General features: G+C 40.1%; 2 protein-coding genes across 5 annotated transcripts in view; both read left to right on the top strand.

Annotated features, from left to right (window-relative positions):
• LOC117981763 (major facilitator superfamily domain-containing 14C) overlaps window positions 1–12,566 on the top strand; it is a 158,308-nt gene extending 145,742 nt beyond the window's left edge. The window contains exon 5 of the mRNA XM_063594289.1: window positions 8,564–12,566. Within this exon, the coding sequence (XP_063450359.1) occupies window positions 8,564–8,606 (43 nt within the window). The 3' untranslated portion in view covers window positions 8,607–12,566. The remainder of the gene's footprint in view (window positions 1–8,563) is intronic.
• A 2,412-nt stretch (window positions 12,567–14,978) lies between these two features.
• Window positions 14,979–27,128, top strand: part of ZNF782 (zinc finger protein 782) — a 37,727-nt gene continuing 25,577 nt past the window's right edge. For 2 of the 4 annotated variants that reach the window (XR_010109109.1, XM_003811168.6), the window contains exons 1-4: window positions 14,979–15,118; window positions 16,124–16,339; window positions 17,187–17,245; window positions 24,178–24,304. Coding sequence is in view for 3 of the 4 variants with exons in the window: in XM_003811168.6 (XP_003811216.2) it covers window positions 17,231–17,245; window positions 24,178–24,304 (142 nt within the window). In the remaining variant the exon portion in view is untranslated. The remainder of the gene's footprint in view (window positions 15,119–16,123; window positions 16,340–17,186; window positions 17,246–24,177; window positions 24,305–27,128) is intronic. The other 2 variants (XM_014346200.4, XM_014346201.5) reach the window with 2 other exon arrangements.

The following is a 27,128-nucleotide window of genomic DNA, read 5'->3' on the forward strand; positions in this document are numbered from 1 at the left end:
ACAAAGGTCAAAGTAGCATTTGGTATAAACACTGCCAGGAACATCGACATCATTATTAATGAAGTGGGAGAATTGGTTTCCCAACTCAAGCCTGGGGAAGGAGAAACACAACAAAACCAACACAGGACAATGTTAGTCAACTGGGCTATCTTCAAAAACATTATTCTCATGTAAGAAATGTGGTAAAGCCGTCATATGCTCTAGTTTATTAGAACACATAAAAGAACTCACACTGTACAGAACCCTATCGATGAAAGAAACACAAGAAAGCATTCAACTTTCCCAGTTCTCTTTGAAAACTTAGAAAAACTTGTATTGGAAAAAATAATGAATGTAAAAAACGTGTTAATGAACTTGATTTTCCCACATCTTTTCAAAGGCATAGTTGAATTTTAATACGTAGAAAAACTACATAATCTTAAGAAACATAGTCAAGCCTTCAGCTTTTTCATTTCTTTGAAAACATGAAAGGATTCAAGGGAGAAAACCCTTATAAATACAAACATGTGGTAGGGTCATCAGTTGTTCCAGTTCCACATGAAGACAAGAACTCGTTTCTGAAATAAAACCTATGAATGTATAGAATGCAGAAATGCCTTCATTTACGTGATATTTGCTCCAAGACCTATGATAACACACATTGTAGACTGGCCTTATAAATATAAGAAAGCACACTGGATTGGAACCCCAGTAGACTACAAAATACAGGAAAGTTTTCAGTTTTAACGATTTCTTCAAAATTTATGTGAAAACTCCCCCTACAGGGAAATCCTATCAGTATTCCTAAATTGGAAAGCCTGATGCAAATTGATTATTGTATAATCTTCAAAAATGCACATAAGTAAATCTTATACTACTTATGAATATTTTGTGTTTCTCAGCGATTCTTTGAGAGAGTCTCTCTACTTATTTCCACTTCTTTTGCAAGAAAACATCGAGGTTAGAATTTTGTAGATACTCTCTAAACAATACTATATGAGTTTAACAGCCAGTGTTTTTTTGTTAAGTCAGTTAATAAAATTTTTCTCCATTTATTTAAAAATATCACAGTGAGCTACTAGAATGGCTCTAAATTCTGCTTTCAAACAAATGAAGGCTATGCAGTTGGATTCCTACACTAATGTCCAAACAGGACACAGCTGCTTGCAGTCCATTCTGCATCCAGCACCCCAAGTTTGGGACAAGCAGAAAGGTGACAGCCTCTAATGCACCCATGCTGATGATATAGGGCTCATTCTTCAGAGTTCCCTTAGTGCAGCTGCACAACTCAGACTCCATGCTCACTCACAGAGCACCACAATAGTGATCAGATGAGAGAAATGGTGGATGCCATTTACTAGTCGTCACTATTACAGGGCAGTAATACTCTTTAAACTTAGGAAAGTGGAAAGATCAAAGAGAGACATCTTGGCTAGACGAAACCCGTTTTATGATATGCCTTTTGGTAGGGTGTTGGACTTGCACAGTGTATTAGTCTGTTTTCATGCTGCTGATAAAGCATTTATGCTGATAAAGCATAAATACCCGAGACAGGGCAATTTACAAAAGAAAGAGGTTTACTGGATTCACAGTTCCACATGGCTGGGGAGGCCTCACAATCACGGCAGAAGGCAAGAAGGAGCAAGTCATGTCTTATGTGGATGGCAGCAGGCAGAGAAAAGCTTGTATAGGGAAACTCCTTATAATACTGTCAGATCTCATGAGACTTATTCACCATCACAAGAACAGCATGGGAAAGACCTGCCTCCATTATTCAATTACTTCCCACCAGGTCCCTCCCACAACACATGGAAATTCAAGATGAGATTTGGGTGTGAACACAGCCAAACCATATCATTCTGTCCTGGTCCCTCCCAAATCTCATGTCCTCACATTTCAAAACCAATCATGCCTTCCCAACAGTTCCCTAAAGTCTTAACTCATTTCAGCATTAACTCACAAGTCCACAGTCCAAAGTCTCATCTGAGACAAGGCAAGTCCCTTCTGCCTATGAGCCTGTAAAATCCAAAGCAAATTAGTTACTTCCTAGATACAATGGGGGTACAGGCATTGGATAAATACAGTCATTCCAAATGGGAGAAATTGGCCAAAACGAAGGGGCTACAGGCCCCATGCAAGTCCAAAATCCAGCAGGGCAGTCAAATCTTAAAGCTCCAGAGTGATCTCCTTTGACTCCATGTCTCACATCCAGGTCTTGCTGATGCAAGACATGGGTTCCCATGGTTTGGGCAGCTCAGCCCTTGTGGCTTTGCAGGGTATAACCCCCCCTCCTAGCTGCCTTCATGGGCTGGCATTGAGTGGGGTTTTTCCAGGCACACGGTGCAGGCTGTCAGTGGATCTACCATTCTGGGGTCTGAAGGATGGTGGCCCTCTTCTCATAGCTCCACAAGGCGGTGCCCAGGTAGCAACTCTGTATGGGGGCTCCGACCCCACATTTCCCTTCCACACTGCCCTAGCAGAGGTTCTCCATGAGGGCCCCACCCCAGCAGCAAACTTTTGCTTGGTCATCCAGGCCTTTCCATACATCTTCTGAAATCTAGGTGGAGGTTCCCAAACTTCAATTCTCGACTTCTGTGCACCTGCAGGCTCGACACCACATAAAAGCTTCCAAGGCTTTGGGCTTCCACCCTCTGAAGCAACAGCCCAAGCTGTATTTTGGCCCCTTTTAGTCATGGCAGGAGCAGCTGGGACACAGGGCACCAAGTTCCTAGACTGCACACTGCTGAGGAACCCCGGGCACAGCCCACAAAACAATTTTTCCTCTTAAACCTCCAGGCCTGTGATGGGAAGGGCTGCCACAAAGGTCTCTGACATGCCCTGGAGACATTTTCCCTGTTGTCTTGGTGACTTACATTTGGCTCCTCATTACTTATGCAAATTTCTGCAGGTGGCTTGAATTTCTCCTCAGAAAATGGGATTTTCTTTTCTATCACATTGTCAGGCTGCAAATTTTCCAAACTTTTATGCTCTGTGTCCCTTTTAAAACAGAATGCCTTTAGCAACACCCAAGACACATCTTGAATGCTTTGCTGCTTGGAAGTTTCTTCTGCCAAATACCCTAAATCATTTCTCTCAAGTTCAAAGTTCCAGAAATCTCTAGGGTGGGGCGAAAATACTTCCAGTCTCTTTGCTAAAACATAACAAGAGTCACTTTTGCTCCAGTTCCCAACAAGTTCCTCATCTCCATCTGAGACCACCTCAGCCTGGATTGTCCATATCATTGTCCATATCATTATCAACATTTTGGTCAAAGCCGTTAAAGAAGTCTCTAGAGAGTTCCAAACGTTCCCATATTTTCCTGTCTTCTTCTGAGTCCTCCAAACTGTTCCAACCTCTGCCTGTTACCCAGTTCCAAAGTTGCTTCCATATTTTCGGGTTTCTTTTCAGTAGCACCCCACTCTACTGGTATCAATTTACTGTATTAGTCTGCTTTCACACTGCTGATGAAGACATACCCAAGACTGGTCAATTTACAAAAGAAAGAGGTTTATTGGACTTACAGTTCCACATGGCTGGGGAGACCTCACAATCACTGCAAAAGGCAAGGAGGAGCAAGTCATGTTTTACATGGATGGCAGCAGGCAAACAGACGAGCTTGTGTAGGGAAACTCCCTCTTATAATACCATCAGATCTCATGAGACTTATTCACTATCATGAGAACAACACAGGAAAGACCTGTCTCCATTATTCAGTTAACTCCCACTGGGTCCCTCCCATAATATGTGGGAATTCAAGATGAGATTTGGGTGGGACACAGCCAAACCATACCACACAATATTTCTCCCGAGTTGGAAATGAAACTCTAAGGTGTTCAGCATCTGTCACCCCGGTCAGAAGAGAATGTGGGGACGAGTTGAATGCACTGAGAGAAGAACAGGCTGGGAGCAGCCCTCTACCACATGATTATTCAGCTGCCCTGGCCAAAGGTGTTTTCTCATTTTTTTTTTAAATTTTAAGAGACAGGGTCTTGCTCTGCCACCCAGGCTAAAGTGCAGTGGCATGATCCTAGCTCACAGCAGACTCAAACTCCCAGCCTCAAGTGATCCATTCACCTAAGCCTTTCAAGTAGCTGGGACTACAGGCTCATGCCACTGAGCTGGGATTTTTTTTTTTTTTTTAGTTCTTTTTGTGGAGACAGGGTCTCACTTTTTGCCCAGGCTGGCCTTAAACTCCTGTGATCAAGTGATACTCCCACCTTGGCCTCCCAAAGTGCTAGTATTACAGACATGAGCCACTGTATCCAGCACTTTGTCAAATGTTTAAATAAATATAAAACTAGAGTAATCTTACCACTTTCACAGTAATTCCTGTAAAGACTTAATTGTATAAAAATAATCAATACCTGAACAACACATTTGGTTTCTTGGTTTTAAAATTTTAATGTTTTATCCACTGGCTAAGTCAACAAATGCTTGATGTTCTCTGGTATGAAGAGTAGTTAAGATATAAGCAGATATGTTGTTTTCTCATTTGTTTAACTGACAACCTGACTAAATCTCCTTCCAGCATTAATTTCCTATTCATATAACCATAAGGCTATAGAAATGTAAGTCAGATAATGTTTTAATAATCAGCTAATCAGGACTTAATTTACTATAGGAATATATGCACTTCATAAACTCTTTTATGTTTTTCCAAAAACATATTTTAATTGTGTAAAATATAGTGTTTTATAGAATCATCATGTTTATTAATAGAGGCTTAGTTATCGAAGAAAACCATTATGCCTACAGATATATCTTCTCAGTTTTTGTTGTTTTTTAAATGGCTGAATAGCATACCCTTTACAGGAACAGCAAATTTTCTGAATAGGAGCTGCTCAGTTTGAATTAAATGTGTATATATATATAAAATATATATATACGTTTTATATATTTATATATAAACAAATATATATGTGTGTATGTATGTGTATATGTACATATGCATATATATATATTTGTTTACCAATAATGGTTTTTAATTTTATTTCAATAGTTTTTGAGGTACAGGTGGTTTTTGCTTACATGGATAAGTTCTTTAGGGATGATTTAGGAGCTTCTGGTGCACCTACCACCTGAGCAGTGTACACTGTACCCAATATGTAATCTTTTATCCTTCAACCCCCTCCCAACCTTCCTCCCCAAGTCCTCAAAGTCCACTATATCATTCTTATGCCTTTGCATCCTCATAGCTTAGCTCCCACCTATAAGTGAGAACATATGATATTTGGTTTTCCATTCCTGAGTTACTTCACTTTGAATAATGGCCGCCAGCTCCATCCAAGTTGCTGCAAAGGCCATTATTTCATTCCATTTTATGGCTCAGCAGTATTCCGTGGTGCATATATTCTATATTTTCTTTTGCTCACCATTAATTGATGGGCATTTAGGCTGACTCCATATTTTTGCAATTGCAAATTGTGCTGCTATTAGCATGCATGTGCATGTGTCTTTTTCATAACTTATTTTCCTTTGGGTAGATACCCAGTAGTGAGAGATTGCTGGGTTGAATAGCAGTTCTACTTTTAGTTCTTCAAAGAATCCCCACACTGTTTTCCATAGTGGTTGTACTAGTTCACATTCCCATCAGCAGTGTAAAAGTGTTCCCTTTTCACCAAATCCAAGCCAACATGTATTTTTTTTTTTATTTTTAAATTATGGCCATTCCTGCAGGAGCAAGATCATATCACATTGTGGTTTTCGTTTGCATTTCCCTGATAATTAGTAATGTTCCTGAAAGAAAATATATTCTAACAAGACAAATAGATGTCAAAAAGTTTTAAGAAAAATCTGATAGACACTAATTTTTAAATGGTTCAATTTACAGTCAAAAAGAGACCATTATAAATAATCAACAGAGGGACAAGATAAATGTATGTGAAGTACTTTGTTGTAATGTTTTTCAATTTCCAAAGATCATGAACATTGCTACTGTTTGGAGCATAGTTCCTGGTGCTTCTGCGTTCACAAACAGCATTGTGTAGAACTGGGCATCTTGGAGCTGGCCTCTGCCACCACTGCTTCTGGAGCTCACGTCTATGGAAACCTGCACATTTCCCTGTGTATTTTCTGACCTTGTAACTAGAGCTAGAGCCACCCACCGCCGCCAGATTAGTTGCAGGTTTTGAGAACAATTTAGCTGCCATTATAGCAGAGCTAAGTGTTCATAATTATGAATTTTGCTTCCTTCAAGAAACCAGTTTATACAGTGATGACAACTGTAGTGATTAAAGGCACACTAGCTTCTTCAACTTTCAAAGTACACCTATTTGTTTCAAATTCATTTGCTGTTATGTCCTTTGCTAAAATGGCCATTAGCAATATCACCATGACAACTCAGTTTATATACTATTAGCAAAGTGGTAATTTAGCAGCCATTTCAACAGAAACAAACCATCACTAGTCTCTTCTTAGTCACAAGAAGCCTCGCTTCACTTGTAAATATACAGTGTGGTAATTCTGAATGACAGTCTTCTAAAAAATTTGTTGGTACACTGTAGGTGTATGTATTTATGGGGTATATAAAATATTTTGATACAGGCCTACAATGTGTATCTGTAGGGTAAATGAAGTATCCATCACACCTCAAGCATTTATCCTTTGTTTTACAAATAATTCAATTATACTATTTTAGGTACTATAAAATGTACGATTAAATAATTCTTGACAGTAGTCACCCTGTTTTGCTATCAAATACTGGACCTTATTTATTCTTTCTAACTATGTGTGTGTGCCTATTAACCATTACTCTTTACCCCCCATCCCCCATACTACCTTTACTAGCCTCTGCTAACAATTCTACTTTAGCTCCCACAAATAAGTGAAAACATGTGAAGTTTGTCTTTCTTGCTTCGCTTATTTCACTTAACATTTCCATCCATGTTGCTGCAAATAACAGGATCTCATTCTCTTTTATGGTTGAATAGTAAGTACTCCATTGTGTATATGTACATTTTCTTTGGCTACTCATCTGTTGATGGACACTCGGGATGCTTCCAAATCTTGGCTGTTGTGAACAGTGCTGCAATATCCATGAGAGTGCAAGTATCTCTTTGATAATACTGATTTCCTTTCTCTTAGGTATATACCCAGCAGTGGGATTGCTGGATCATATGGTAGCTCTATTTTTAGTTTTGAGAACCTCCAAACTGTTCTCTATAGTGGTTGTACTAAATTACATTCCCACTAACAGTGTACGATGGTTACCTCTTCTCTATATCCTCACCAGCATTTGCTATTGCCTGTCTTTTGAATAAAAGCCATTTTAAATGGGGTGAGATGATCCCTCACTGTAATTTTGATTTGCATTTCTCTGACAATCAATAATGTTGATGTTGAGTATCTTTTCATATACCTATTTCCCATGTGTATGCCTTTTTTATTTTTGAAACAGGATCTCACTTTGTCACTCAGGTTGGAGTGCAGTGGCACAATCACAGTTCACTGCAGCCTCAACCTCCTGGGCTCAGGTAATTTTTGCCCTTAATTCTCCCAAACAGCTGAAACTACAGGCACATGCCCCCATGCCTTGCTAATGTGTCTTCTTTTGAGAAATGTGTATTCAGATATTTTGCCCATTTTAAAAATCAGATGATTAGATTTTTTTCTACTGAGTTATTTAAGCTTCTTAAACATTCTGGTAATTAATCCCTTGTCAGATAGTTTTCAAATATCTTCCCCCATCCTGTGGGTTGTCTCTCCACTTTGCTGATTGTGTCTTTTGCTGTGCAGAAGCTTTTTAACTTGATGTGACCCAATTTGCCCATTTTTGCTTTGGCTGCCTGTGCTTATAAAATATTATTCAAGAAATATTTGCCCAGTCCAATATCCTGGAGAGTTTTCCCAATGTTTTATTTTAGTTTTATATTTGAGGTCTTTGATTTAAATCTTTTTAAAAATTTTTTTTTAAGAAATAGAGACAGAAACTCACTGTGTTGCCCAGGCTGGTCTTGAACTTCTGGGCTCAAGCAATCCTCCTCTCTCAGCCTCCCAAAGTGCTGGGATTACAGGCGTGAGCCTCTGCACCAGCCAAGATTTAAATCTTTAATCCACTTTGATTTTATGTTTGCATAAGATGAGAAATAGAGGCCTAGTTTCATTCTTCTGCATATGGATATCCAGTTTTCCCAGCACCACTTATTGGCGAGACTGTCATTTCCCCATTGTATGTTCTCGGCACCTTTGTTGAAAATGAGTTCACTGCAGATGTATGAATCGGTTTCTGGGTTTTCTATTCTGTTCCATTGGTCTATGTGTCTGTTTTTATGCCAGTGCCATGCTGTTCTGGTTACTATAGCTGTACGGTATAATTTGAAATAAGATAATGTGATTCCTCCAGTTTTGTTTGTTTTTTGCTCAGGGTAGCTTTGGATATTCTGAGTCTTTTGTAGTTGTATATACATTTTAGGATTCATTTTTAAATTTCTATTTCTGTGAAGAATGTCATTGGTTTTTGCAGACTTGTGGAGGCACCACATTGGTGGTCTTGGATCAGACCTGGAGGAATTGTCTGGATTAGCAGGCAGAGACTGACTTCTTCCCTTACTTTCCCACAAATGAAGTCTCTCTCTCTTTGTGCTAGGCTGCCTGGAGTTGGGAGAGGAGCAATACAAGCACCCCTGTAGCCACCACCACTGGGACAGCACTGGGTCAGACCTGAAGCCGGCACAGCGCTGTGACTGCCCAAGACCCCCACTGTAACAACAACCCAGCTGCCACCTATTTCACTCAAGGCCCCAGGGCTCTCCAATTAGCAGGTAGTGAAGCCAGCCAGGCTTCTGTCCTTCCCTTCAGTGCAGTAAGCTCCCCTGGTCCCTAGATGCATTCAAAGGTGCTGTCTGAGAGCCAGGGCTGCAGTCATAAACCTTATAAATCTACCTGGTGTTCTGTTCTACCATCGCTGAGCTGGCACTGAATCCACCCGGCAAATCCCTTCCCACTCTCCCCTCCCCTCTCCCCAGGCAGGGTAGTCTGTTCCCACCTACGACGTCATCACAGTCTCATGCGGATTACTGCCAGCTCACCACTGATGTTCACTTAATGCCTCAGGGCTCTCAGTCAGCTTGTGGTGAATGCTGTCTGGCCTGGAACTCACTCTTCAGGACAGTGGGCTCCCCTCTGGCCCAGGCCAAGTCCAGAGATGCCATCTAAGAGCCAAGGCCTGAATCAGGGACTCCAACAGTCCACTGGGTGCTCTTCTCCACTGTAGCTGAGCTGGTGGCTAAGCTCCAGAAAAATCCTCTTTACTCTGCCTTCGGCTTTTCTCAAGCAGAGGGAGTCTCTCCTCACAGACACCACAGCTGGGAATGTGCCGGGTCACACCTGATGCCAGCACATCTCTGAGTCTCACTCGAGGCCCATGGCATGTAGTACCTGGTTACCACTGCTGATTATTCAAGGCCCAAGGGCTCTTTAGTCAGATAGTGAAGAATCCTGCCATTACTGAGTCCTTCCCTTCAAGGAAGCAGGTTCCCTTCTAGCCCAGAGTTTGTCTAGAGATGTTATCCCAAAGCTGAGACCTGAAAGGGGGGTCTCATGACTCTGACCAGTGCCCCTCCTACTGTAAGCTAGTATCCAAGATGCAAGACAAAGTCCTCTTTCCTCTCTCCTCTCCTCAAGCGGAAGAAAGAGGTCTCTGTCAGAGCTGCGAGCTGCACTGTCTAGGGTTGGAGGAGGGGTGGGCAAGCACTCCATAGCTGCCCTAGCTGCTGTCTCTCTAGGTCACATGCCCCCAAATACACTGGCTCCAAGCGCGGCACAGCACTAGGACTTGCCTAGGAGTTGCAGTCCTTGTGGCTTAGACAGCCTTTCAGGTTTATTAAGGACCCCGAGTACTTTATCCTGCAGTAGCCAGGCTTTCCACAACTCAAGTTCCAACCACTGGGATAAACAATTCCCTTCTGGCTAGCACTAGTGTAAATGTTTCCTCCGTGGGTGGAGGCATCAGATGAGTGCAACCTTGTTTTGCTTTCTGCTACAACAAGGCAGCACTGAGTTCAGTGCAAAGTCCCACAGCTGCTGTGCTCTCCCTCCGCCAAGCACGGACTCTCTCCTCGCCACAGGTCCACTGCTGAGGCTATTCCTGTGGGGAGCACAGCTGGCAGAGATTTCTACTTAGCCATCAGGCTCCACTTCTGTGGCTGCATACATTCTGAATGACAGTCTTACCTACAGGCAAATGTAAAACAAACAAACAAACAAAACCTCGCGCCACTGCCTGTCACGATCTTGATCTTCATATGAGGTGTTCCTTCATATTTTCCTAAGCGTCACCCACAAAGCCATTCTCACTGTCCAGTGGGCACTCTGAGAGCCTTTGCTAAAAATGCCTCCCTGGCTCACCCTGCCTACCAGCTCCAAGGCCCTTCCCTTTACAGCAGTCATGAGGCCAGACTGGAAGAAAGACCCCATGAAGCTCATGTTTCTGTGTCCAGTTGGTGCCATCTGTGAGCAACCCCCTGACTCAGCAAGATTTATTACACTCTCATAGGTAACTCAAGGACCCCAAAGTGCTGTTGTGGTTGTATGAGTGCCCTAGGAAGCTCTTGAGTGAGGTGAGCATTGGGTGATGTCCAGCAATGCAATGTTTCTCAGACTGCCTGAGGAGAGCTTCTAACTCATCAGCCCAATCCCTAAACACAGGCAACACTCCTGGGGGAGGGGATAGGGGCACAGGGATCTGTGGCTATTCTGTATGTCAAGGTTTCTATAAAACAGATCTTCAGATAAAGGCAGCGGAAACACCAGCAAGAGCAAATGCACAATGTATGACTCAGGGTGAAGCTACACATTTTTCACAGTCTAGAGGCCCTAGACCTGTCAGTGGCCAATTATTTCAAAGGCCAGACATGTGCACCTTAAAGAGAGACTGGAACTTGCAGACGGCCTCTAGAAAGCCATAAAGATATTTACTGTACTATTATGTTCTGGTAGTATACTTGGAAGATAACTGCCAAAAATCACCAGAAAAATACTTTTCAATTTATGAGCAGATTATTACAAGAGCAATTTACCAAGACCTACCAATGAACAATGAAAACTATGAACTGTTATTCTAAAGCTAATAGAAAGATGTGGTTTTCATGTCCATTTCCATCATCTGCACAATGTAACCTTTAAAAATATTTCTTAAAGTGTTAAGTTTATGGGAGCAAAAAAAATATTGAAAAATTATCAGAAAGTTCACAAAAACCTTACAAACTCACATGTCATCAGATTAAATGTTCTCAGAGAGCCTGCAGTTTTTCACACTCCCTGCAACCTCATGGTCATCGCTCCACAGCAAGATAAATGGCTGACAAGACAATCCTCTTCTAGTTTGGTTGGACAAATGTCAATATCAGCATAACTTTCAAGTCTTTCTATGTAAATCTGCAAAATAGAGCACTGGCCTTTGATTTAGCTTAGTTTGAGTGCTGTAATAAGAACTCTTAGGAATGACAGGTTTCTTCTGGTTTTGACCAGAAAGTAAGTGCCTTTTATTCTTATGTTCTACAGAGACTTTGCTTGATCAGGCAGAGCAAGAGGCCATATCACAATCATAGGTCAGATACTTCTGCTACCTACTGTGCCCATAGAAATGTACAGCCCAATTTTAGTCACAAGAATGATGGTCATCTCAGCCAAGGGCATCATGAAAAGAGGCAGTGTTGTCACCTTCACACTCATAAAAGGCAGCACACACACAGGCCCAGTGTGGATTTAAAGTCATTCAGTAAATCCTCAAGTGCCTACCACATGTAATGTCTGACACCTAGCTGGTAGGCAGATGGGAACTTTACAAGTACGTCAAGCTTGAATATGTAAAACCCATGTGATAGTGAGCAAATGTTAATCTTTTCACAAAAACTTACCCTTCTATATAGGGCAGTAGCTTAAAAAACTGCGGTCAAGAGAGCCCCCCAGTGGCTGCTGTGCAGAGCAGCATGGCAGGCGCAGGTCTCTGAGGTTGTAAAACGTTCCCCATAGTCAGTTGCTGGCTTGATAAGGAACGCACGTGTATAAAGAATGGTCCTTCTTACAGCCCCTATTTTTCACATCTTCATGATCACATCATAAAAATTGTTCTGTCTTACATCGTCTGCAACTTAGACAATTCTGTTGGTTTTAAGGTGGAAACAGCTGCCAGTCTATGTATCCCTGGGATTCCTCTAACCCTGCTAAGCAGTTTGTGAGATAATCTCATGAATTACTTTACATCTATCAATCATCTGTCCTACAAAGAACTGGGCAAACCTTCTTGGAAGGCCAGAAGGTTTTGCAAAAGCTTTTGGAAAGGGTTATGGCTGAAGGCAGCCTGATCCTCTTACCTTGAGTTAATAGTAAAAAGCAAATAACAAGGGAATGTAGAGGAGTTTATCTAAGTAGCTTGTTTTCTCATTGTTGTCCTAAGACTGACCTTTGATCATTCGCATGCAGGACTGCTCTCTCTGGGGAGGGCGGGAGAAAGGGAGCAGAATCTCTGTAAAATGTGATGTTCAATAACCATTTGTTTTTGAAAACATTTTTGAGGTTGGTAGCTTAGATCTGGCAATGTTCTCCCATCTAGTAACCATCAGACAAGAAATAAACTTGCTTAGAGTAAACTTTTTCCTTTTGTTTTGATTTAAAGAGTTCAAGTAGCTCATGGATATACTCTTCTGCAGAGCACCCTCTGAGGTAACAACACCTCGCAGCTCACCTTTAATCTTTACTCAGCTGTTCACTTTGCCCAGAGAGTGGGAGAAAATCTTCACAATCTATATATCTGACAAAGGACTAATATTCAGAATCTACTACGAACTCAAACAAATCAATCTCATCAAAGAAAAAAAACAAACAATCCCATCAAAAAGTGGGCTAAGGACATGAATAGACAATTCTCAAAAAAGATATACAAATGGCCAACAAACATATGAAAAAATGCTCAACATCACTAATGATAAGAGAAATCCAAATCAAAACCACCTTACTCCTGCAAGAATGGCCATAATCAAAAAATAAAAAAATAGTTGATGCTGGCATGGCTGCAGTGAACAGGGAAAACTTCTACACTGCCAGTGGGAATGTAAACTAGTACAACCACAATGGAAAACAGTGTGGAGATTCTTTAAAGAACTAACAGTAGAACTACCATTGGATCCAGCAATCCCACTACTGGGTATCTACCCAGAGGAAAAGAAGTCATTATATGAAAAAGATACTTGCACATGCATGGTTATAGCAGCACAATTTGCGATTGCAAAAACGTGGAACCAACCCAAATACCCATCAATCAACAAGTGGATAAAGAAACTGTGGTATATATCTGATGGTATACTACTTAGCCATAAAAAGGAATGAATTAATGGCATTTGCAGCGACCTGAATGAGATTGGAGACTATTATTCTAAGTGAAGTAACTCAGGAGTGGAAAAACCAAACGTCGTAGTTCTCACTCATAAGTGGGAGCTAAGCTATGAGAATGCAAAGGCATAAGAATAACACAATGGGCTTTGGGGACTTGGGGGGGAATGGCGGAGGGCAGGGGGGCAAGGGATAAAAGACTACAAATGGGGTGCAGTGTATACTGCTCAGGTGATGGGTGCACCAAAATCTCACAAATCACCACTAAAGAACTTACTCATGTAACCAAACACCATCTGTTCCCCAATAACCTATGGAAATAAAAAAAAATCAGCAAAAAGCAAGAAAATTCGTTATGCGCATGGAAACCTAAGATAATTAACATTAAATTTAAATATGTTGAATCAATAAGAGAATTCGGCAAGAAGCAATGTTAACGGATAAAAACCAAAAGCTTTTCTCTAACACCTGCAGCACCGGGCTCGACCCGCCTTAGAACCCTCAAGCCTGGGGGCGCCAGGACAGGGCTCACAGGTCAATGGGTCAGGTAGGCTGTAAAGAGACAAGATGGGCCGGGCGCGGTGGCTCACGCCTGTAATCCTAGCACTTTGGGAGGCCGAGACGGGCGGATCACGAGGTCAGGATATCGAGACCATCCTGGCTAACACGGTGAAACCCCGTTTCTACTAAAAATACAAAAAATTAGCCGGGCGTGTTGGCGGGCGCCTGTAGTCCCAGCTACTTGGGAGGCTGAGGCAGGAGAATGGCATGAACCTGGGAGGCGGAGCTTGCAGTGAGCCGAGATCGCGCCACTGCACTCCAACCTGGGAGACACAGCGAGACTCCGTCTCAAAAAAAAAAAAAAAAAAAAAAAAAGACAAGATGGAGGTTCCAGGTTGAAAATGTATAAAATTGTAAAGTAAATTCAAAGTTATATCATTTCAATGCTAAACACTTCAGTAGTGATCCCTTTTTTTAAAAAAAATCAATTTTTCTACAAAATTCTTAATTTTTTTTCACAGTTCACAAAAGTAATGGTACTTTTTTTCAATATTTGCAATTCCCAATCCATATTCAGCTTCCCAATTGTCTCCGAAAGTCTTATGGAAAAAAAAAATGTTGGTTCAACTGGGAACCAATGGAGGGCTACTCTTTGTATTTGTCAGTAGCGTTCAAGTTTTAACCTTTAACTTCTCCCTGTTCTTAGAGAGCCTGAGCGGGAGACTTCATAAAAACTCCATCCCCGCCAATTCTGAATCGCCGAAACGTGAGGCGTCACTTCGAAGGCGGACGCAAGACTTATGGGAAATGTAGTCCTGAATGAGTCTGGTTCGCCGCGCAGCACTCCGGGATGGGGCTACTGGGCTCCTTCTGCGCCTGTGCAGCCAGAGCCCCGCCTCCTCATTTGGGTTCTCCAGGCTCCCGGGAAGCGGTTTGGGAAGCTCGGGGGTCGGCTCGGAAAGTAGAGGGGGCGCAGCTGGGGCGGGAGGACAGCGTTTGTGCCCGGAAGCGGGAGAGGAAGGGGGAAGTTTGTGGGATCCCCGCCCCCTGTGTCAGTGCATGCGACCGGGCGGGCCCTCGGCCTTCCCGGCCGGTGGAGAGGGACTTCGGCCGCTGGCTCCTGGGGCGGCTGAGGCTGAGCGCTGGTCCGGAGCAGGTGCCGGGTGCGGGCCGCGGTGTGCGGGACGGGAGCCTGGCGCGAGCGGCGGCGGCGGGGGGAAAGCGCATTTGTAACGCGGGCGACAACGTGCCCGAAATCCCCGGACGGTGGGTCTGCATCGAGACCTCGAGCTCTGGAGCTGGAAAAACCCGGGTAAGTTCCAGCTCTGTCAACTGGAAGCCGAGGCGAATGCAGGGACCTGGATGAGAGTCAGGTTTCTTTTCTGAAAGTGAGGGTATCAATAATGACTGCTTCATGGCGTTGGTTTAAAACTTTAAGTCACCACCTGTAAAGCAAACAGCCGACTGTAGGCTACTAAGCCATGAGCGGACTGCTGCTGTTATATTTAGAAGACACTTTGTTCCATTCGTTGGCTGCCATACCTCACAACCACATCTGCATTAAATATAACTGAGGCTCAGGTCACAAGCTAGCAGTGAGGGAGCTGGGGTTCAAAGGCAGGTGTGATTTATTTCCCGTTTCAGGCGCTAATATCACACCTGCCTAAAACCAGCATTGCAGCCTTCACAGCACTTAGCAGAATGGCATGTCCCCAAATACTCAGGGAGTGGTTGTAGATGGAATCTTACCATGTGTCAAATGTAGTCTGGATTTCTGGTGTGTCTTCAGATCTCTTGGGACAGGTTCCTGGCCCCTTCTCCATTGTCAGGGTGTCTCTCTTTTAAGTCTGATGTAAAGAATTCTAAGAGTCAGATTTTTGCCACTAACATGGTTTCTCAGGTCAGGTCGCAGGCTCCTTGAACAGAGCAGCCCTTGCGAGGTGGGAAGCAGGGGTCTCTGTGAACAGTTTTACCTGGAAGAGAACACCCCTCAGACCTAGACCTCCCGAGCTTCAGAGCAGAGGCAGAAGAGCCCACAGAGGAGCAGATCCTAGATGTGTATGGTCAGAAGCAGTTCTTGATCCTCCTTCCCAGAACGAGCCAGACTTGGTGAAGCCTCCAGAAGCCACCACACAATGGGTGACAGTGGGTGGTTTGGGCCAGCTTTGAGAAGAGCAAAATGGGCTAGGTGGTGGCCAGGGACAGGCTGCTCAGGAAAGGCCGCATCATTGCATAGGTCTGAGGGTAGGGGTAACCGGAGATTCTGTCCCCAGATCCCAAAGTAGCCCCCAGTCCCTTTGTTCTCCACTCTTTACAGATGCCAGACTGCTGTTAACATATGTGACACTGGAGACTTTGTCCCTACCTCATAGAATCCCAGCATGATGATACATGAAGGGTTTTCCGTGGCTATCTACTTCTGATTCTTTTGAAAGCTTTAAAGACATTGGGCATGAAAGTTTCAGTGAGTTTCCGGGGATCCCTCGTTTGTGGTAGAGCCAGGAGAAAAACAGTTCCGTTCATTCTTTCACAGGTGAGTCACCAAAAGCATCTTATCCAAAGGGGCTTTTGAGAAATACATCCCAGTTAAAACATCTAAAACTCTTTGCCTTAAAGTATCTCATCTCTTTTATAAGACTTTCTGTGGATTGTCTATACCAAGGGTAAATAATATTACTAAGAAAAATAGTTAAATGATGCACACTGAATATTTTTCTGCTAAGTTAATTTTGTGTTTTGGAGACAGAGTCTCATCCTGTTGTCCAGGCAGGAGTGCAGTGGCACAAACATGGCTCACTGCAGCCTCTACCTCCTGGGCTCAAGTGATCCTCCTGCCTCAGCCTCCCAAGTAGCAGGGACCACAGGCACATGCCACCACACCTGGCTAATTTTTTAAGTTTTTATTTTCTGTAGAGACAAGGTCATGCCATGTTGCCCAGGTTGGTCTTGAACTCCTGAGCTCAAGCTGTCCTCCCTCTTTGGCCTCCCGAAGCGCTGGGGTTACAAGCGTGAACCACAGTACCTGCTAGGTTAATTTTAATGAAAGAATAGTGTCTTACCCTGTGGTGTACTTTAATTCAACTAATCCTGTATTGTCTTTATTTTTGTGTGTGTGTTAGAAGCACATGTGCATTGTTAAATCAATTGGGAAAAGTTTATGTTCACTCAATAAAAAACAGCAGTTTAAGCCCCATAATTATTTCACAGTTGTCGTAGACAGTGCCACCTCTACGTGGTGCTTCTCATGCCTTTTCAAGGCCTGAAGGGCCCTGTTACCTTAGGAAGGTTGCTCTCCAACTGGGTTGCTGAGATTTGGGGAGGCGAATCTAGGAGCTGTGAGGTAGGCGAGACCGTGTGACATCCTCTTTCTGTCCCCCCAGCTGAGGCTTTACAGTTCTCTATACTCTCCCAAGAGCCACAGAAAATGGACACATTTCAGGTAAGCTTTTTATTCATTCCCCACTTTGTATTGTAATGGATTTTATGAGGTTTAGATAGGCCCTTGCATTAAATGGAAAAGGAGAAATAGATCAAGTAAATCTTGAGGGAAAATATATACAGTTTTACCATGAACTCTGCTGTCAGCTTTGTCAGGGTTAGTAGGTTCCCTCCAATTACCAGTTTGCCAAGATGTCATGTTAGTCATGAATGCACATGAATTACATTAAATACTTTTTATGTATCAGAATAAATCTATAGCTGTGTCCTTGAATCTGTAAATATTGTGAATAATATAATGGATTTTCTAAAAGTAACTTGAATTCCTGTATAGACCCTAGTTGCTAATGAGTGTAGTAAGTTGCTTCTTACATGTTTTCCTAGCACTTTATGGTAATAATTTAGGATTTTTATTTCTGTGTTCACAAATTGGATTAAACTGTACTTTCCTGTTTCCCTGTTCAGTTAGGGTATCATGGTTGTCTCATGAAAGGAAATGGGGTACTTTTTCTTGTTTCTTCTTTTCTAATAATTTAGAAAAATGAGAACATTGTGTTATATGTAGATTTTATGAAACTCACCTATGAATTTGGACCTTGCAAAGACTTTTTGTGTGAAGATTTTGATTATTGAATAAATGTATTAGTCAGTTCATTAGTCAGCTTCTTATAAGCTTATACTGGAGTTGTACTTTTTCAATATAATTTTTGTCATTACATTTTCATAGAAAATTGTAATCATTTACTTTTTTTATTTTTTTAGATTTAGTAAATGTTTATTGTTGGTTAACCGTTATCAAACAAGATTTTTCTTTGTCAGCATGCATTAAGTTATAGATGTACAGAGAGACAAGGTATAAACCAAGAGAAAAATAAAATGAGATACTAAGATATTTTACTTTAAAAACAACCTTGCATACACAAATTATAAAAATTTATAATTTTCACACCGCTTTACCATCCTTGTGCTAATATACTTTAACACTGAAGATGCAACTTGCCTACTTACTTAGCACTTTACTTAGATATATTTATTAAGATGCAAAAGTTTTCATAATATTGTATGTTTACTAAAACTGGAAAGATTTTTCAATTTTAATACAAAACGTATTTGAAATTTTCGACTAAGATTCTGAGCATTTTACTTTTACATTTTATTTTATGTATTTTACTACCCAGGGTCTAAAAGAAGTCAAGACAGGCCTTAACTAAAATGAAAGAGCAAGACTAAAATAATCATCATAAATGCTGTCTTTTCTTTATACTTTAAAACATTTCTTTAAAATGTTTTATTTCAATAGCTTTTGGGGTACAAGTGGTTTCTTGTTACATGGATGAATTATATAGTGGTGAATTCTGAGATTTTAGCGCACCCGTGGTCTGACAAGTAGTGTACATTGTGCCTTATAGGTAGTTTTTTATCCCTAGCACCTTTCCCTAGCCTCCCACCCTCCCCTTCTTGGTCTCTAAAGTCCATTATGTCACTCTGTATGCCTTTGCATACTCATAACTTAGCTCCCACTTATAAGTGAGAACATACGGTTTGGTTTTCTACTCCTGTGATACTTAGAATAACAGCCTCCAGCTCCATCCAAGTTGCTGCAAAAGACATTATTTCATTCCTTTTTATGGCTGAGTAGTATTCCATGGTGTATAGGTACCACATTTTCTTTATCCACTCAGTTGATGGGCACTTAGGTTGGTTCCACATCTTTGCAATTGTGAATCATGCTGCTACAAACGTGTGCTGGTTTCTTTTTCATTTATGATGACTTCTTTTCCTTTGGGTAGATACCCAGTAGTGGGATTGCTAGATCGAATGGTAGATCTACTTTTAGTTCCTTAAGGAATCTCCATACTTTTTCCATACAGGTTGTCCTAATTTACATTCCTACCAGCAGCGTATAAGCATTCCCTTTTCTTCACATCCATGCAAATATCCATTGTGTTTTGACTTTTTAATAAGGGCCATTCTTGCAGGAGTAAAGTGGTATCTCATGGTGGTTTCAATTTGCATTTCCCTGATGATTAGCAATGTTGAGCATTTTTTTCATGTGTTTATTGGACATTTGTATATCTTCTTTTGAGAAATGACAATTCATGTCCTTTGTCCACTTTTTTATGGGATTTTTTTTCTTGCTGGTTTATTTGAGTTCCTTGTAAATTCTGGATACTTTGTCAGATGTCTCGTTTGTAAATATTTTCTCCCATTCTGTGGGTTGGCTGTTTACTCTGGTAATTATTTCTTTTGCTGTGTAGAAGCTTTTTAATTTAGTTAGGTCCAGTTAATTTATTTTTGTTTTTGTAGCGTTTGCTTTTGGGGTATTAGTCATGAGTTCTTGGCCTAGGCTGATGTCTAGAAGAGTTTTTCAAATGTTGTCTTCTAGAATTTCTATGGTTTCAGGTCACAGATTTAAGTCTTTGATCCATCTTGAGTTGATATTTGTATAAAGTGAGAGATAGGGATCCAGTTTCATTATTCTGCATGTGGCTTGCCACTTTTACCAGCACCATTTATTAAATAGGACAGGAGTCCCCAATCCACAGGGCCACGTGGTCTGTTAGGAATGGAACGGCACAGCAGGAGGTAAGCCGCAGGCTAGTAAGCATTACCACCTGAGCTCTACCTCCTGTCAGATCAGCAGCATCAGATTCTCATAGGAGAGGGAACCCTATTGTGAACTGCACATGCAAGGGATCTAGATTGGGTGCTTCTTATGAGAATCTAACTAATGCCTGATGATCTGAAGTGGATCAGTTTAATCTTGAAACCATCCCCACCCCACCACCGCTGGTCCATGGAAAAATTGTCTTCCAGGAAACCAGTTCCTGGTGCCAAAAAGGTTGGGGATTGCTGAAATAGGATGTCCATTCCCCCGTTTGTGTTTTTGTATGCTTTGTCGAAGATCAGTTGTTGACTGTACATATTTGGCTTTATATTTCTGGGTTCTCTATTCTGTTCCATTGGTCTGTGTGCCTGCCTTTATACCAGTACCATACTGTTTTGGGAATTATAGCCTTGTAGTATAATTTGAAGTCTGGTATTGTGGTGCCTCCAGATTTGTTCTTTTTGCTCAGGATTGCTTTGACTATTTGGGCTCTTTTTTATTCCGTATGAATTTTAGGATTGTTTTTTCTAATTATGTAAAAGATGTTGGTATTTTGATGAGAATTGCATTGAACCTGTAGATTGCTTTGGGCAGAATGGTCATTTTCACAATATTGATTCTTCCAATCCATGAGCATGGGATGTGTTCCATTTGTTTGTGTCACCTGTGATTTCTTTCAGCAGTGTTATGTAGTTCTTGTAGAGATCTTTCACCTCCTTGGTTAAGTATATTATTAGGTTGTTTTTTTGGTGGTGGTGTTTTGTTTTTGCAGCTGTTGTAAAAGAAATTGAGTTCTTGATTTGATTCTTAGCTTGGTTGTTGTTGGTATAGCATTGCTGCTGATTTGTTTACATTGATTTTGTACCCTGAGACTTTACTGAATTCATTTATCAAATCTAGGAGTCTTTTGGAGGAGTCTTGGATTTTCTAGGTATATGATCATATCATCTACAAACAGCAGTAGTTTGACTTTTTCTTTTCCAATTTGGATGCCCTTTATTTCTTTCTCTTGACTAATTGCTCTGGCTAGGACTTCCAGAACTATGTTGAACAGGAGTGGTGAAAGCGGGCATCCTTGTCTTGTTTCTGTTCTCAGGGGGAGTGCTTTCAACTTTCCCCATTCAATATGGTGTTGGCTGTGGGCTTGTCACATATGGCTTTTATTATTTTGAGGTAAGTCCCCTCTATGCCTAGTTTGTTGAGAGCTTTTATAAAGGTACACTAGATTTTGTCAAATGTTTTTTCTGCATCTACTGAGATGATTATATGATTTTTGTTTTTAGTTATGTTTACATGATGTATCACATTTATTTACTTGCATATGTTAAACCATCCCTGCATCCCTGAGGTGAAACCTACCTAATCATGATGTGATTTTTAATGTGCTATTGTATTCAGTTAGCTAGTGTTTTGTTGAGGATTTTTGCATCTGTGTTCATCAGGGATATTGGTCTGTTGTTTCCTTTTTTGTTGTGTCCTTTCCTGGTTTTGGTATCAGGGTGATACTGGCTTCATAGAATGATTTAGGGAGGATTCCCTCTTTTGCAATCTTGTGGAATAGTTTCTGCAGGATTGGGACCAGTTCTTCTTTAAATATCTGGTAGAATTCAGCTGTGAATCCATCTGGTCCCAGGCTTTTTGTTGTTGTTGGCAATTTTCAAATTTTTAAATTACTGATTTAATCTCTCTACTTGTAGTCTATTCAGGGTTTCAGTTTCTTCCTGATTTAATCTAGGGGTGTTGTATGTTTGCAAGAATTTATCCATTTCCTCCAGGTTTTCTAGTTTGTGCACATGAAGGCGTTCATAGTAGTCTTGAAAGATCTTTTGTATTTCTGTGGTGTCGGTTGTAATGTTTCCAGTTTCATTTCTAATTGAACTTATTTGGATCTTCTTTCTTTTATTGGTCAATCTAGCTGAAGGTCTATCAGTTTTAGCTTTTCAGGAACCAGCTTTTTTGTTTCATTGATATTTTGGGGTTTTTTTGTTTGAATTTCATTTAGTTCTACTTTGATCTTTATTTCTTTTGTCCTGCTAGCTTTGGGTTTAGTTCCTGTTTCTCTGGTGCCTTGAGGTATGGCAATAGGTTGTCAATTTGTGCTCTTTCAGGCTTTTTGATATAGGCATTTAACACTATAAACTTTTTTCTTAGCACTGCTTTGCTATATCCCAGAGGTTTTGATAATTTGTGTAATTATCATTCATTGAATTTGTAAATTTCTATCTTGATTTTATTGTTAACCCAGAAATCATTCAGGAGCAGATTATTTCATTTCCATGTATTTTTATAGTTTTAAAGGTTCCTTTTAGAGTTCATCCCTAGTTTTATTCTGCTGTGATCTGAGTAGATACTTGATATGATTTCGATTTTTAAAAATGTATTGAGACTTGTTTTGTGGCCTATCATATGATCTGTCTTTGAGAATGTCCTGTGTGCTGATGAGAAGAATGTATATTCTGCAGTTCTTGGAGAGCATTTTGTAAATATCTGTTAAGTTCGTTTGTTCTAGTGTGTTGTTTAAGTCGATTGTTTCTTTGTTGGCTTTCTGTCTTGATCTGTCTAGTACTGTCAGTGGTCTATTGAAGTTTCCCACTATTATTGTATTGCTGTCTATCTCATTTCTTAGGTTAGTAGTAATTGTTTTGTGAAACTGGGACCTCCAGTGTTAAGTGCATATAAATTTGGGATTGTAATATCTTCTTGTTGGATTGATCCTTTTATCATCATATGGTGACCTCCTTTGTCTTTTTTTTACTGATTTTCTTTGAAGTCCGTTTTGTCTGATATAAGAATAGCTACTCCTGCTTGCTTTTGGTTTCCATTTGCATGGAATATTTTTTTCCTTCCCTTTACCTTGAGTTTATATGAATCCTTCTATGTTTGGTGAGTCTGTTGAAGACAGCAGATATTTGGTTTGTGATTTTTTTAAAATCTGTTTTGCCATTCTGTATCTTTTAAGTGGAGCATTTAGGCCATTTACATTCAATGTTAATATTGAGATGTGAGATACTGTTCTCTTCATCACATTGCTACCTAGTTTGCTTTTTTCATTGAATTATTGGTTTATAAGTCCTGTGAGTTTTAAGCTTTCAAGAGGTTCTGTTTTGGTGCATATCAAACTTTTGTTTCAAGGTTTAGAACTCTTTTTAGCATTTCTCATAGTGCTGGTTTGGTAACGACAAAGTCCCTCAGCATGCATTTGTCTGAAATAACTTTATTTCTCCTTCATTGATGAAACTTAGTTTTGCTGGATGCAGAATCCTTAGCTGACAGGTACTCTGTTTAAAGAGGTTGGAGATAGGACCCCCAATCCCTTCTTTCTTGTGAGGTTTCTGCTGAGAAGTCTGCTGTTAGTCTGTTAAGTTTTCCTTTATAGGTTACCTGATGCTTTTATCTTAGTGCTCTTAGAATTTTGTCCTTCATGTTGGCTTTAGACAGCCTGATGACTATACGCTTTGGTGAAGATCTTTTTGCAGTGGATTTTCCAAGAGTTCTTTGACCTTCTTGGATTGGGATATGTAAATATCTAGCCAGGTCAGTGAAGTTTTCCTCAGTTATTTCCTCAAATAAGTTTTCTAGACTTTTTGTTTTCTTTTCTCCCTCAGAAACATCAATTATTCTTAGATTTGGCCATTTTACATAATTTCATATTTCTTGGAGACTTTGTTCGTTTCTTTTTATTCTTTTTTCTGAGCTTTTTGTGTTATGTATCATGCCGCATCTCTGTGTACAGCTGCACGAGATAATAATGAACAGATTTTCATTCCTGTAAAGATTCACTTCCCAGCTGGGCACTGTGGCCCACGCCTGTAATCCCAGCACTTTGGGAGGCCAAGGTGGGCGGATCATGAGGTAAGGAGATCGAGACCATCCTGGCCAACATGGTGAAACCCCATCTCTACTAAAATACAAAAAACTAGGTGTGGTGGCCTGCACCTATAATTCCAGCTACTCGGGAGGCTGAGGCAGGGGAATTGCTTGAACCCAGGAATGCGGAGGTTGCAGTGAGCCGAGATCGCACCATGGGAAACATATGCAGGAATCCTATTTGTAATAATTTTACCTAAAAGGGTACTAAGCTTCCTCAGTATATTAAGTAACAATGTATGTGTATGATTGTAAAATAAATACAAATAAGAGCATGAGAACAAATATGTGTGCTAATTATGCATTTCAAAAGTAAGGCAGAATTAGGGCCATAATAAGAATCCCTTATAGCATTTTGTTTTAAACTCTCAACAGTAAACATAATGAGTTAGTTTCCGAAAACGTTTTCCTTTCCTTGATTCTGAACACTCAGATTAATTAGAAATGTGCTGTTACAGGCATCAGTGTCATTCCAGGACGTGACTGTGGAATTCAGCCAGGAGGAGTGGCAGCACATGGGCCCTGTTGAGAGGACCCTGTACAGAGATGTGATGCTGGAGAACTACAGCCACCTCGTCTCAGTGGGTGAGCACAGCTTACCATGGGGTTCCCTCCAGAGTGCAGTTCTGTTTCTCCTCTCTTTCTCTCTCTCCATACCGTACCATGTGACTCCCTCTACAGTGCAATTCTGGTTTTCCTTTTTTATATTAGTCACTTTTATTGAGGTGTACTTAACAAAAAATAAAATTCAGCACCTTTCAGTGTACAAATCAATGAGTTTTGAAAAATGTATACATTGATTACCACAATCCAAATCATGGTTTGGAATATTTTTATCACCCCCAGAAGATTCTTTGTAGCCCTTTGCAGTGAGTCCCCCTCCCTCCATCCCTTCCTCCACAACCCCTGGCAACTACTAGTCTGCTTTCTATTGCAATAATTTTGCCTTTTCTCAAATTTCATATAAATGGAATCATAAATTATATACTCCCTTTTGTCTGGCTTTTCTTTAGTATAATGCTTTTGAAACTCATGCACATGTGTGTATAAGTGGTTAATTATTTTATCCTAAGTAGTGCCGCTTTGTGGGTATATACTGCAATTTATTATCCTTTATCAGTTGGTCAACATATGGAATTTTTTCCCAGTTGGTGCTTTTCTGAGTAAAGCTGCTATGAACTTTCACATACAAGTCTTTGTGTCAACATATGTTTTCATTTCTCTTGTGTAAGTACCTAGGAGTGAGCTTGCCAGGTCTTTGGTAAGTTTATCTGTCTGTAACTTTATGAGAAACTGCCAAATGTTTTCAAACTGGCTCCACAGTTTTTCATTTTCATGAACAGTGTCTGTGAGTTCTCATTACTCTTTGGTTACCATTATTTGGAAAATTTTGCTGTTTTTAACAGTTCTAGTTGGGTTTTAATTTGCATTTTCCTGATGACTAACAACATTGAACCTCTTTTTATGTGCTTTTTAGCGATTCATAAATCTTTAAGTGACCAGTCAAATCTTTAGCTCATTTTTGTTTCGTTTAGTTTTTAGTATTTTGTTTATTTAGTTGAAGAAGTTCAGACCTTTATTAGATATACGTTTTACAGACTTTTTCTTGCCATCTCTTGCTTCTTTTAAAGAGAAAATGTTTTCAGTTTTTAATTTTTTGCATATATTTTAAGAAACCTTTTTTATATTGAAATAATTATAGATTTATGGGAATTAGCAAAAATTGTGTCCTCACTTTAGCTTACCCCAAAGGTTACATGTTTTATAACTATAATACACTATCAACACCAGTAAATAGACACTGGTACAATGTGTGTGAATAGCTCTGTGCCATTTTATCACATGTGGAGATTGATGTAACCACCACAGTTACAATTCAGAACTGCTCTATCACCACAAAGATCTCTTTGGTGCTACTCATTCATAGTCACACCCATGCCGTCTCTCACATTGTTCCTGATCTCTGCTGACTACTAATCTGCTAGCTCTATAATTTTGTCATTTTGAGACTGTTATATAAGTGGAATCATACAGTATTTGATGTGTTGAGACTGGCTTTTTCACTCAGCGTAATGCTGTTGAGATCCAAGTTGTAGTGTATCCGTAGTTCATTCCTTTTATAGCTACATAGTATTTCACTATATGAATATCATTGTTTAGCCATTCACCTATTAAAGGACATTTTGGTTGTTTCCATTTTGGGGCTATTATAAAGTTGATGTGAACATTCATGTTCAGATTTTTTGTGAACATAAGTTTTTCTGGGATAAGTGCCATGGAGTGTGATTGTTGGATTGTATGGTAAGTTATGTTTTATTCTTTAAGAATGTGCCAAACTATTTCCCAGAGTTGCTGTACCATTTTGCATTTCCACCAGCAATGTATGAGGGATCCAGTTATTCCCTATCCTTTCTGGTACTAGGCATTGTTGCTATTTTATGTATTAGTCGTTGAACAGGTGTATAGCAATATCTCATAGTGATCCTAATTTGCATTTCCCTAATGGCTACTGATAATCAAATATCTTTTCATGTGTTCACATGCCATCTGTGTATCCTTAGTAAAATGTCTGTTCATGGCTTTTGTTCATTTTTTAATTGGAAGTTTGTGTGTTTTACCATTGACTTTTGGGAATTTAGATAGTCTAGATATGAGTTTCTTTGTCAGATGTGTGGTTTGCACATTTTTATACCAGTCTGTAACTTGTCTTTTCATCCTCTTCATGGGGTGTTTTGTAGAGCATAAGTTTTTAATTTTGATGAAGTCCAGTTTATCAGTTTTGTAAAAATGTTGTCCTATCTAAGAACTCTTCACTAAGTCTTTGGACCAAAGGTTTTCTCCTATTTTTAAAAATTGTGTAATATATTTTACATTTTAATTATGGTGCATTTTGAGTAAATTTTTGTATAGGGCATGAAGTGTAAGTTGAGATCTTTTTTTGTTTGTTTTTGCCTATGGATATCCATTTGCTCCATGCAGCACCATTACCCTTCATTGAATAGCTTTTTCACCTGTGTCAAAAATCAGTTGGCTGTACTTGTATGAGACTATTATATTCCCACATTATATTTCTTTTTCAATATTGTTTTAACTATTCTAGTTACTTCACCTTTGCATATACATATTGTAATAATATCATTATGTTAAAATCTTACTGGGTGTTTGATAGGAATTAAAGCTATAAATTATCAATTTTGTGACAGTTAACATCTTTACTATTTTGAGTCTTGAGGCTTATAATCCATAAACACAATATATTTCTCCATTTACTTAGATCTTGATTTCTTGCTTCAGTGTTTTGTGGTTTTCAGTATAAAAGTCCTGTACATGTTATATTTATACCTCAGTATTTCATTTGGTTGAGTAATTGTTAATGGCATTGTGTTTTAAATTTCTGTTTGCTTACAAA

Source organism: Pan paniscus, chromosome 11 (genome assembly GCF_029289425.2).
Source record: "Pan paniscus chromosome 11, NHGRI_mPanPan1-v2.0_pri, whole genome shotgun sequence".
NCBI lineage: Eukaryota > Metazoa > Chordata > Mammalia > Primates > Hominidae > Pan > Pan paniscus.